This window comes from Esox lucius, chromosome 9 (assembly GCF_011004845.1).
Source record: "Esox lucius isolate fEsoLuc1 chromosome 9, fEsoLuc1.pri, whole genome shotgun sequence".
NCBI lineage: Eukaryota > Metazoa > Chordata > Actinopteri > Esociformes > Esocidae > Esox > Esox lucius.
Window position 1 is genome coordinate 11,261,043 of NC_047577.1, and position 13,189 is coordinate 11,274,231.

The 13,189-nt window shown below is 47.6% G+C and overlaps 1 protein-coding gene across 2 annotated transcripts; it reads right to left on the reverse strand.

The window, feature by feature from the left end:
• Positions 1 to 653: 653 nt before the first annotated feature.
• On the reverse strand, positions 654 to 12,078 carry keap1b (kelch-like ECH-associated protein 1b). 2 transcript variants are annotated; one of them, XM_010872787.5, is made up of 9 exons: positions 11,887 to 12,078; positions 7,582 to 9,016; positions 7,195 to 7,296; positions 6,144 to 6,389; positions 4,870 to 5,166; positions 4,249 to 4,628; positions 3,668 to 3,873; positions 2,824 to 3,000; positions 654 to 2,576 (listed from the first exon to the last, which is right to left on the reverse strand). In XM_010872787.5, the coding sequence occupies exons 2-9, from the start codon at positions 7,786 to 7,788 to the stop codon at positions 2,314 to 2,316; spliced, it is 1,878 nt and encodes a 625-aa protein (XP_010871089.1). In that variant the 5' UTR covers positions 7,789 to 9,016; positions 11,887 to 12,078; the 3' UTR covers positions 654 to 2,313. The 2 variants fall into 2 exon arrangements, with proteins under 2 accessions (XP_010871089.1, XP_012990766.1); XM_013135312.4 differs by having other exon boundaries at positions 11,960 to 12,077.
• Positions 12,079 to 13,189: the final 1,111 nt, after the last annotated feature.

Genomic DNA, 13,189 nt, shown 5'->3' on the forward strand with positions numbered 1-13,189 from the left:
CATGAGAGGTTCAGCATTAGCATCTAGGCTACTGTTGCCCGGAGCATACTTGGCATTCCGCTGCCAAATTCACCAAGGGAATGTGAACATTCATGATAAATGATGCCCCTATTAGTATCAATAACAGGGTTATACAGCATGTAGTCCGTTAATAGAACGCATATTTACATGAAATATAACCATTAGAACCTTGTGAGCAAAATACATAAACGATGGATGTTATACTTCACAACGAATCCAGAAATCCATCATTAATGGCATGAATTCCTGTGATGTAACTGGTGATATTGTTGACCAATCGTACAGAACACAAACAAGTTTTTAGGCGCCATCTTGTGGGTAACCCATGCACAGCCACTTCCTCTCATGTTCTCCAAAGTGTTGCCGCTGCTCCAGGATCAAGTACTCCAATTGTATTCATAATGATCTAAAAATTCAAATACTGATCCTAGACCAATTCTCAAGACACTCTGCGAAATCATGCCCAGAACTTGGGTTAAAAAATAAATAACACACTACAGTGTTACAATAAACATATAATTTTAATATATAATGTGTTTTTTGTACAGTGTGTTTGCTGAAAAATGTAATAAGCATTTCTTTAAATATTCTATAATCATTTCAACTACTGAGACGAGAAAAAAAAAAGTCCCTTTTCAAAAGAGGCATAATGTCTTTACCAAATGTTAGGCATTCAAACTGGCATGCCCACACATAAAGCATGCTGCTCATTTAGAAAGAAAACAATATCTGAACACAATTTGAATACCAAGGGCTTCGTTCAATCTGTATCACTGAAGAAATATACACTGTGCAACAGGCGTTAAGGTCCTTTTCGAATGAGTCGACGTATAAAGCATTTACCGTGACAGCGGTCTTCTCTGACGCGGGAACATTGCTGGTAAAATTTTCGAATCACGCCGTAACGTCGTAACATCCACGATATACGTTGAACAGAGCCCAACGTTGTTGTGGTCATTTAAAGCAACAACAACAACAACAACAACAACAACAGAAGGACACAAAACAAAATAAATAAAAAAAAAAGAAAACTTGAGGTTCTTCTGTACAGGACTCCATTGGAATAGAATATCGATGTACAAAAACGTCACTTAAAAAAACCTTTGTAGCTTAAACCAGTGATACAAATCATTGCTCTAAATGGCCCGTTCAAACGATTTAAAATGGCACCCTATTAATCACTTCGTGCCCCACATCCAACCAGACAGTGCACGACACGGGGAAATAACCTCAGACCTTTTCTTTCCGTCTCATTCAGAGACACTCTCGATGGGACATAACGCACAAGAATAGTCACTTCTTGGTCTGGACTTGACGTGTATGATTAGGTCCAACCAGTCACGGGGAAGTTGTGTAACGGTTCACCAACACGACTCAGTCCTTAACATGTTAATTAAAAATCATAATAAAAAAAAAAAAAAAACTCCTCAATGCTACGGTTTTTCCATGCCGAAAATGACCTGCAATTGGTTTTGGATTTTGTTGGGCGTATAGCACAGTCTTCACATCAAGGCAGCCTAGGTCTGCTTTCACCACTGTTGGCAATAGGCTGAAGTGTCCAACCAAAGTGCTACTTTGCCCTGCCTCAGTTGCTTCAGGCACCAGAGAGTGGTGTGTATACTGATGATGATAATCACCAACTGACATAGATAATAATGGCACTTTGCATCAGGAAAACACTCATATTCCCCAAATGTCCACAGTTTGCCAAAAGTACTACCATGGTTACATTGCAATTTTGTCTCTCTCACCCCCCTAGATTTGGTTTATTTGCGCAGGCTGATCTTGAAATAGAAAAGGTAGCTACTAATTTAATATAGTCAGAGGCCAGTTTTTAGCCTTTTAAATGTGTCACAGCCCTTTACTCCCCTTTGGATGCAGGTAAGGGAAAACACAATTGGCCCACCAGAGGGAGCCATAGTGCTACTGTGGGTTTGAATAAAGACACAGCAGAAGTACTGCCGATTTGAAGATGTGGAAAAATCTAGAACTCCTATTTCTACTATTTGGCCATCTACTGTGTATGGAGCACAAACAAGATGGAACAGAACTCTTAACATTTCAATTTGTTTCCCAAACTAAGTCGTTCACTCACGATCAGCGAGTGACTCAACATGCTGGATTAGAAACTACGAATTCAAACAATTTAGAATGGAGGAATTAAAAACATGTAGAACAAACAGGGAGCGGGGCCCAGGGGTGAACAGCGCCCTTTCCCACGGAAGACGGAGGACCAAGGAAGACCCAGTCAGGGGTGGAGGGGGACATTCACACCCCCGGCTCTCGCCAGACTCAAGTCCCACTGCCAAAGGACCCATGCCTGGAGTGGTGGTACGACCCAGAGTCCCCCGACGACCCCAAACTACCACTGCTGCCAGTGACCTCCAACCTCTCGTGCTTTTGACACTGGGCCAGCTCTTTCTGGCAGGGCTCCATGGTGACGGCCACACCCACGCCACTGCGGCCGGACATCATGCGGGTCACCTCGGACCACGTGTCCGTCTCCGGGTCGTAGCACTCCACGCTGTCCAGGAACGTGTTCCCGTCGTAACCTCCTGGGAACACCGTGAGAGAAAGCAGCGCTCTTTAGTAAATGACACCGACGGGGATTAACAACACTGGAAGAACACAAGAGAAGATGCATACAGTGTCACTTTGACACTGGAAAACTAAACGTGACCCAAACGCTCCAGTGGTGACCTCTGGCGCGCCACGGCTTTTGTGACGGTGTTCGGAGAAGAGAAACCTTGCGCCGGGGTGCGAGTGACTCAGCGCGGCGTGTTGTTCGGTTGAGGTACCCACCCAGGACATAAATCCTCCCGTGGTGGGTGGTGACCCCGAGGGCGGAGCGGCGGTGCTTCATGGAGGCGGCGAAGCTCCACGTGTCCGTCTCCACGTCGTAGCGCTCCACGGTGTTCAGCTGGTTGGTGCCGTCGTAGCCGCCCATCACGTAGATGTGGTTTCCCAGGGAGCACACACCTGGACAGAGCGGGAGTCATTTCATTGACTGGGATGACCCCATTGGGAAAGCTTGGCACTAAAGCCAGACACCTGAAGGGACACCCCGGGCACAGAGGATCACTGTGATTCATTAAGATGCATTCTGGGATCTTAAGCGTACCAAATTTGGTTTGGTTTATTTAAGCAATAAAGCACAAGGGGGTTTGTGGTATATGGCCAATATACCACAGCCAAGAGCTGTTCTCAGGCATGACGAATCGCTGTGGTATATTGGCCATATAACACAAACCCCTGGGAAGCCTTGCTGCTTTTACAAACGGTTAACCAACAAAATAAATGCGGTATAAAAATAAAATAAAAAAAAGTGATGTCATCTTAATGATTTAAAAGTAGCCAGTTTATTATCTGAATTTGATTCGTAACCATTGGATGTCACGTTTCACAAAAAACAGATCCGTTTTGGGTCACATGCACCACTTTCACATCTAGCGGCCGAAACTGTGCAAAAACCCCCACAATACATCACTAAATACCACAAAGGCTTTAATTTTCCTTTCGTACTGCAGGACAGCTGACAGTTAAATATTCACCCGAGTCCTACAGGCAGCAGGGACAAGCATTATCAGAGAGGCGCCATTGTGCCTCAAGCCAAGGCCGGGAAGCGGATGCTGCATCATGACCTCACCTGCCCCAGAGCGCACCGTGTTCATGGCGGCCATGGACCGCCACTCGTCCCTTTCCGGGTTGTAGCACTCAGAGGACCGGAGGCGGTGCGTGCCGTCGAACCCCCCCACGGCATACAGCAGCCGGTTGATCACCGCCACGCCCACCCCGATACGCCGCGTCAACATGGGGGCCACCAGCTGCCACTGGTCTTTGTCCGGGTCGTACCTGCGGGAGAGGGGGGGGGCAATATCGGTAACGTTGACAAACCTTTCGGAGCAGGACACGCACGGCAACACGAGGCCGCCAGCGGTCAGGTATTCAGTGCGCCGGCGGAATGTTATTTGAAACTTCGTCGTGGGTTTTTTGGGCACAACCACCAACAAGGAACAAGGTTACTTCCTTGTGTGAAACGGTCCGTAACAGCATCTCAGTTCCGCTCAGAAAACCGAGCCCTGCATATACGGAGTTCTATTTCGCCCCAACACACCTAATCAATTGTAACCGAACTCTGATGATACAAAAAGTGCGGCGCTGGAGTCCGAGGTTCACTTCCCACAGGGGGAGAGGCGCGAACATTTCTTCACGTAACCACAGACTCACCTCTCCACGCTGTTGTGATGAATACACCCGTGTGACCCGCCGACGGCGTAGATCATCCCGTCGATCACCCCCACTCCTATCCGGTTCCGCGGCACGCTCATCGGCGCGCACGGCAGCCAGCAGTTATTCATGGGGTTATAGCAGTCCAGCGTGTTGGAGTCCATATTCCCGTCGGGAGCGTTGTTCCGTCCGCCGACGGCGTAGAACAGTCCGGAGATGACCACGGCGGCCAAGCCGCTCCGGGGGACCTGCAGGTCGGCCAGGCGCAGCCAGGCTCCGGTACAGGGGTTGTAGGCCTCCAGGAAAGACAGGGACTGGCGGTAGTAACCACCGGCCGTGTAGATGAGCTGGGGAACCTTGGGCGTGCGGCACGAGATCACCTGGCAGGAGCAAAGGTCAACAACTTAACAGGTTGAGGATATCACGGGGCAGGAGCAAAGGTCAACTACTCTACTGGTCAGGGGATGACCCGGCAGGAGCAAAAGTCAACTACGCTACTGGTCGAGGAGATTACCCTGTAGGAGCAAAGGTCAACTACTCTACTGGTCAAGGAGATGACCTCGGACGTCCACACTGGCAATTCTATCGTCTTTTTTGGCATCAGTCAACTTATCAAATCACCTTTGTGGGCTTGTGGAGGGTGAGGTCCTGGAAGATCTGGGCCAGGTAGTCTTTACACTGGGCGTCCCACTCCAGAGACTGGAGCTGGGCCTGGAGGAAGTGCGGGGTGAGGGAGTGGCACCGGACGGCCTGCAGCAGGGCCTGGACGTAAGGCCGTCGGTTCTCCCGGTCATACCGGACCCACGCCACGCACGCCTGGAAAACCTCTGACTCGCAGCGCACGTTGAGTTCGTCCCGGCTGATGAGCGTGACAAGTTGGCAGTGGGAGAGGTTGAAGAACTCCTCCTGGGTCGCCACCTGCAACAATAAATGGACCTGGTCATTATTGGCAGAACTGTGTGTGTGTGTGTGTGTGTATATTAAATGAATAAATGATTGCAAAGCTCTGCCTGCTCTACACGGTACTCGGCGTGCAGTGTGCGTTGTTCCTCAGTGGTTGTGTGGCAGCGTCTGAAGAACTGGTTGTCACTCACTGCATAACATCACCGTACTGAAAAACATCCATGCGCCCTTCCACTGAACGTACATTATGTTTACGATCTAATCACGGCGTGTTCCGCGGCAGACATTCCACACAAGGAAAATGCTCACGCACCGCAGGCATGGGAACGCGTTCCCCGAAACCGACAGCTCCTCCAACAGGTCTACCTGCCTAGTAGAGACGTGCTGGTTGACTCATACCATAACCAGTCCCCGGGGTTTTAACCACAGTGGCGCATAGAGGGTCATTATATGTTGTTTGTTTGGATAAAGCGTGGGTGGGTTGAATGACATGGTTAGGCCCCCATAATCTATGAGGACGAGTTTCATTTCAGCTGCCAGCCCACACCCTGCTGTCACTCAAACGGAGTGACAGGTCTTTATCTAAACGACTCTAAGGAAACTGTACGTTGCCGCTGCATTTTCTGTATTTGCGGCTTTACTGTTGGGTCGCGGTGCGGGCCTCCTAATCTCACTTCATCCACATGGTCTGGTGGTTGTGTGCGGCTTATTGAGAACTATGGGCCTGTGTGTGTGTGAAATAGAAATGTCCGGCGCACCACTACGGCCTAGTGTTCATACGGCGCGGTGACATTTAAAACGGAATTCCAGAAAAATTAAATGGGCATCACCGAATTTGGAAATAGTTTTTCTAGGGCCCCGTGACTCCCAAACGTGGAATTCCATGGCCGACTGAGGAATGGGTGATTCCACTTACCGAGTGTGCACACAAACAACATATTAAAGACCCCGACCATCCAGATGCGCGTGAACGGTCCGTCCTTACTACACACCTGGCTGAAGTTCATGTAGATGTATTCCCTTGCTTTCTGGTGGAGCTCTGTGCAGCTGATCTGCTCGGCGAAGTTAGCTATGCCAATGGCGTTGCTGGGGTCCAGCTGCGTAACCAGGAAGTCGCAGCAGGCCTTCACAACACTGTCGATCTGGTACATGACGGCGCCGTTCATGACGTGGATCACGCACTTCTCCCCTACGGAGATGCTGGCCGTGTAGGCAAACTCTATCAGCCTCTCCATCACCTGAAGAGGGGCAGGGGGGGGGGGGAAACAAGGGGGGGGGGGCGTCAAGGAGAAAGCAGAGCGACAGGGACCCAGTGGGAGGTGACAGAACATAGACCAGACAAGGCCGGGCACACAGAAAGGGCTTGATTCATTGGTAGCATTAGAAATGCACCGGACTCTTTCTTCACACAGTTGGCCTGACAACGCAGCAATAAGAACCAAAGCCAGAACACACTTCGGAGATAACCCCTTGACAGTGCCGCCTCTGTCCACCAGGCTCTAGTCATCCTCTCATTAGTCAAACTACAAGGGTTGCCTAAAGTCTCTTTCTGTGAGGGCAGTGTGTGTGTGTGTGTGTGCACGTGTGGTGGGATGATTACAATCGGTTCTGGCAGACTCAGTGGGGCAACACACACACCAGCTGGAACCAGAGAGGCAAGCTCTAACAGGTGTGTGTGTGTGTGTGTGTGTGTGTGTGTGTAGTGGGCTTCCTGAGGAAATGAGCGCTGATCACGTGACCCCTGTTTGTTGAGTGTTACGGAGATATTTGTTTACCACAGAAACAGTCTTTCCTATGGAGTCACACTTTGTCAGAGGTGTTAAATGCACCAAGTAGAAGCACTCCACTGTGTTCACCACTTTAGGGAAGTCCCTAATCAAGACCAGGTAAAGGGAAGCCTTTTCCACTCCTCCGGTCACTACTTAGTTCCGAACTCCCTTTGCCTGGTCGTTTAGGTCTTAATTAGGACCTTCCCGGCTACCCCCAATGCTCGGTTAAAATGCATACGGATGCAAGTGTTTCAAACGTTCAATGAACACTCACCCTGGGGTGTATCCCTTCGATGGGCACCACCTCCATGCCACACTCTTTCAGGCCGTTGGTGAACATGGCCCTGAAGACCGGAGAGGACGAGGCCAGCACCACCTGGAACCGTGGAGAGTAACGTTAACGACCAGAAATAAGATCGCCTCGGCTGCCGCCGTCCTCGGCTAATTTGGTGAAAGTGAAGCAGTTCATTATTAATGTACCAATTCGTAATCAGATCCCAAAAAGGTTTTACTAGCCATCTCCGCTTACACTTTCACCTGAGACCGTTTTAAGATCTGATTAAAACAGCCCCCACCCCCAAGTTCCCCCCGCTTGGAACAAACAGGCCCGAACATGTCTGGACTCCAGCGCCGGCACGGCTGTTAACGAGGGGCCACCAACCTTGTGGGCTACGAAGTCCACGGCCCCCAGGTCGTTGTAGCGCACCCGCAGCGTCACGTCGCACAGCTGGCCGTCCAGCCGCAGCTCGTTCATGATGGCGAACGCGGCCGCCGTGTGGCTCTCCAGCGTGTAGCTGAAGACGCGGTGGCCGTTGCGCGTCGACGGCGTCACCACCGCCTTGCACTCTGTCAGGCTCTCGTTGGACATCCTGATGGGTCTCTCCCGGCCGCCTCCCGTCGAAGCCGCCACGACGACGACGACTAAGAGCGCTGCTGTGGGCGACTACCGCCAGACATCCTCGCGTGCTGAGGGGTAAGGGTCAAACTAAGACGAGGGGGGGGGGGGGGACAGCGGAGCTGCAACGGAGGAAGCCCGGACGTTAGTACCCTTTCCAAGGGGTGGCGTTTTGGTTTTTTTGGGGTGGGTGAGGGGTTTGAGAGTCTGACGTTCAGAGATTATAAAAGGAGCTCTCTTAAAAACAGTTACGTAGTCCTTACACCTCAACACTGGCCAACATGAACGTATGACTCGTGTGTGTACTCCCGCTTACTTCACAAGCTAGGCCATAACGTTCAGGTGCTGGCGTGCAACAACTGCCAGTCATGGTTATGCAGGCAACAACCAGGACAATTGTAATCCTCTGTGATTTATTGCGTTATTAAGACTAGTGTTCTGGATGATCTCCTGCCTGCCCTAGAGTAACCTCTTCTTCGTTTGTCTTTTCTTTGAGGGGACCAGTCGAGGGAGGACACTTTATGGCCTTTATGGCAGGAAGTATGGGGCAGGACACATTTTCTTGTTGTTTTTGGCAGCAGTAGGAGTTTGTCTCAGGGAGGAGATTTCAACAACTTTCCCAAACAAAGGAGTCAACAACAGTCCAGACAAGCTGACAGAGTTGTGTCTAGCACTCCAAAATATTTTCTTCACTCCAAAAAGTCCTTTTTATTGGTTTAATGTTTTTTTCCCCAAGGATCCAGCAAACCAAAAAATATATAATTCTAACAGAAATGGCCAAGGGGGGGGGGGGGGGGGTGGAACCGAATGGCAAGTAAAAACGTCCTTATTGATTTTCCGTTCAGAGACCAAGAAAACAGAAACTGATATTCTGCTGCATCTTAATGGTGATCATAACCGTAATCAAACGTAGCCCAGGGAGCTAGCTACTCTTCCCACAGGAGTTGGAAAGAAGAGGGGAGGGGGCGTTCAGGGGAGTGTAAACGTCTACTGAATACCGTACAGAGAGAAAGAGGAGCAGGTGCCAAAAGTGTCGTCAGTGTAGCTAGCAGCCCTCGAGGTTCAGGAATGAGGAGGGGGAGCTCAGTTTCGTATGATTGATCAGTCACTTCACTCTAGAAGCTTTCCTAGTAGTCACCCTGCTCTGGAATGTCAGTTTACTCTGTTGTGTTTACTGGGAAGGTCCGGGCACCATTGGCAACTAGAAGACAAGAGAGAGAGAGAACTATGTTAGGGTGAACACTATTTGACAGTTTTTTCTTAAAATGGGTCATGGTTGTTGGCATCTCTGTTCAGATGTTTTTAACATGTTGGGTGCTTTAACTTTTCCCTACTATCCAAACTGAATCGACCCCTGACTCTGGGCTTCATTTCACTGTTGTTTTACCATCTAAACTGTGTAGACCGAGTTAAGCTAATCTGGACCTAGAACTCTCTTTTCTGAGCGTCAGCAATTTAATCAACAAGTGAGTGACTCAGCTCAAAAACATTCTGAAAGCACTCCCAACTCCAATCACTTTGTCAGAACAAAACACGGCTCAAGAACAGACAGACACAGACGCAACATAGCTACAACTTCCAAAAGGACACAATAGTTCAGTCACACTCATGGATCTGCTGAGAAAGGGCCATATTTTTCTCTGAGTCACTGTGACTAAACCTATGTCAACACGGTCTGGGACATCACAGCTTTGGGAGACTTTCCGTGTCGACATCCATATCACATGGAAGCGCAGTGCAGTAGACCTGGGTTCAAACACCTTTCGGTATAGTTTCGGAGAATGCATCCTCACTTAACTAAGCTTTTGTGTCACAGTAAAACCAACAGGGAAGACTCAAACCATACCCACGTGGCTCTTCAGTTGGACAGGAGGAAACGCCCAGAATACTGGGAAGACTTTCAGAAATGTTTTGAACCCATGTCCGTTGGGAAGGGCCCAAACGGGAGGCAGAGCACACGCACCGAGTCTGATGTTTAGAGATAAACCTTGCTGACAGAGCGCAAGTGACTTACATTAGGACACAATTTAATTAGTCAGCGTGACTGATGTTTTTTTCCCCCCTTTCTCCATGGCCAGTCTAGTGACCGATTGGAAGGATTCGAGAGTAGCCATGCCTACAGTGAAAAGTAACACGCACGCCGGTCTTAAGCTCCCTGTGTGCTAAGTTACATCAGTTACACAAGGTTGAAGCCTATTGAAAGAACAAAATAAATAAAGAATTAAATCCAGAACTTTGCCCCGGACACTTCAAAATGCAATGGTACCCCAGTCCCCATGCACGCATTACTCAGCGACAATTGTTACTCCACCAAGCTGCTCAGACTGGCCTATTTAAATGCAGTGTCACATTTTGCACACAGCGATTACCAGGCCATGCAAGAGACAAGGAAATGCTCTGTTGGACTGAACCGAGCGGCTGGAAGGACGAGTTGTGTGGCCTACCTGTTGAAGCCTGCGGAGCAAATGTCTCTTTCCTAGACGATGCATAACTTCTGACCATATCATGGGTTTCACACACACACACACACACACACACACACACACACACACACACACACACACACACACACACACACACACACACACACACACACACACACACACACACACACGTCTGTCATAGCCTAAGCCCCACTACCTCTAGTATACGATTTTCAAAATACACAAGACGGTAAGATCCTCAACTCCCTACACTACTAGCAGGACTTCTGTACTTTCAGAATTCGCAGAAGTGAAACCAAGAGCGGTCTAATTTTATACGGTTGGACAATTAGCTGCTATGAACAAGATCCTTCTTTGAGACACGGTCTGATAACATTATTACAGTACTACTGCTACACTATGGTTTCACTAACGATTGGTTATACTACTACCCAGAGTTCAGACTAGGGGGTGGAGGCCACACACTGGCCGTCTAAAGTATGGGTGTTTTTCATCGCTGGTCGATGTGTGAGAAGCAGGCAATTGCCTGAATGGCTTATCCCTCCCAGTTACAAAATTCAGTTTGTGAGTCACCATTTGCTCAACGCTTACCGAGACGATGCTCATGTTTATCCTAGTATAACTTATTCCCTAGAAGGCCTATAATCCACGGGCTAAAATAAATACTCTCTCTGAGCCAAATATGTGACTCCATGGAGAAAGAAACATTTTCGATTTGATGTGTGACATTAGAGATGGGTGCAGGCTGGTTTAAAAACTACTGGATTGCAATAGGATGAAAATCTGTACAGTTGCCATTGTGGTTTCAGGCATGAACTTTCTTTAATTTTAAAATCAATAACCGAAACAGCCATTGCTTACTGCGATAGTTGTTAACACTAAGGCCAACCAATACAACCACCCTTATACCCTCACAAGCTTTTAGAAACACTAGGCGCCGTGGATAAAAACAAAAGCTTAGCATAGGGTTACGTCAAACAAAATTCACAGATTGCCAACGCGCCCGCACCAGTGACTAATTTGATCACGGACTGTGTAACCAGCGCTGACTATTGAGGGAGTTGGGGGAGCAAGCAAATTATTATGGAACTGCATGTACCAAAACATGACCCAGAAGTCAAGCGAGTCCTTATGTAGACCGAGATACCGGCACATAGAAGGAAAAAGTGTTGCCTGTGCCGCGCAATGCAAGACGATTAGAATACTGGTTTCAGACAAAGGGTTTGATTCCCCTCACAATTTAATGCTACCTTAGCTTAGTGACATAACCATACATGTAGCCGAAGCACACATACTGAAGTGTTGGCATGCAATGACGTTATTAGCTAGCTAGCTAACAAGACAACTCTTTCAGAATTGGTGCTAACACATGCTTTTTTAAGACCTTGACTAAATACTAAATCGACAAAACGGCAACAAAACAACACGGGCTATTGAAGAAGAAAAGTGGCAGTCACAATTAGCGGATCATAGGCTACTAACTGGCATGTCCATTTGATTCTTGATAAAACGGCATCGAAAACATCTATGAACATTAAACATTCTTGTGCAAACGATGCGCGAATAAATCACAAACAATATAGCACTTCAATCAGGATCGCTGTTGTAAACAGTAAAATACACTCACATCGCTGAGTTGTTCCATCGCTGTAGTTTCGTGTCTGTGCGCCACATATGAACGAGGGAAAGCTGTAACTCACCATGACTAAGCATTGTACAAAGCTCATCACCGATGCCAAAATAAGAGCGGGCCTCAAGACGACACTGTTTGCCTCCATAGTCAAGTACGAGCGCTGAACTGCGAGCCCAGGGAAGGGACTTTTACAGAAAAGCAGTTCTGAGAATAGAGGAAGTGAGACCAGGGTCACGTTCAGTTGAAAAACGTTTTCGAAAATTAAAGATAGACATTCCCCGAATAGAGCTAACGGAATTCATAATTTTGCACGTCGGAGAGGCATGTTTGTTCTATCCAACCTATTTCTATGTGAATATTCCAGAACAAAAAAACCTGCTGAACATGGCCCATTTTTTTGGTAACACTCCAAACGCGCTTCAGTCAATCAAATCGGGAAATAATTTGTCTGATTTTGTTAAAATATGTATTGAAAACCAAATCTAAAAACAAAAGGTGATATACAGTTGTATCTATTAACACTGTACGGAAATATGGAACAAAGCGTAAGCACTAAATTAAGTGCTGGCTATGCACTTTTTCAATAGCTGAGTTATACAAGTTCACACCGAGTAAGCGCAGAGAAAGCGTGATGATTCATGACAAGTCAGATGAACGAATGAATGGAGCCATGTCAGTGTATGACAATGTATATTCCTGTACATCTATAGTCCTTTGAACGAATGACGTCATTCTGAAATAAACAGATCATTTAAACTAAAACGAAAATATGCATTTACCACAACCACGCCACTAAGCCTATGTCTCACCTCAAGCTCATTTCATATTCTCAAGCATTTGCCCCTTATGTTGATTATCCATTTTTATTCACGAGCGATAATTCATGTACAATAGGACTTGTCAAATACTGCTTCTTCCAGGTATGGACGGTGCTGACACAAATAGGTTTTTTTTTGCTATCAATGGGCAGTGTTCAGTCAGTAGAGAAAACACGTAATTCCAGCAAACATGTTCCACTAGGTGGCACTGTAAACTAGGTTTCATAAAATTGTCGAGTTGCCGCTAACACATCCCTCAAATTCTCGGACTCCCCTTTTAAAAGGTCTTGACTTGTGCCCACGTAGTGGAGACAGTATTATACATTTGAAAAGAATAATTAATTGCATACAAAAGCGTTCATAATTCAGAGCTAATTTTAAATGGCAAAAAAACAAAAAACATTTGTGATAGCGCTGCCACATTTCTGCACCGCTGCCAAGTCACAACAGGGTAGTGGGTGACAAGCAAGGCCTTCTTG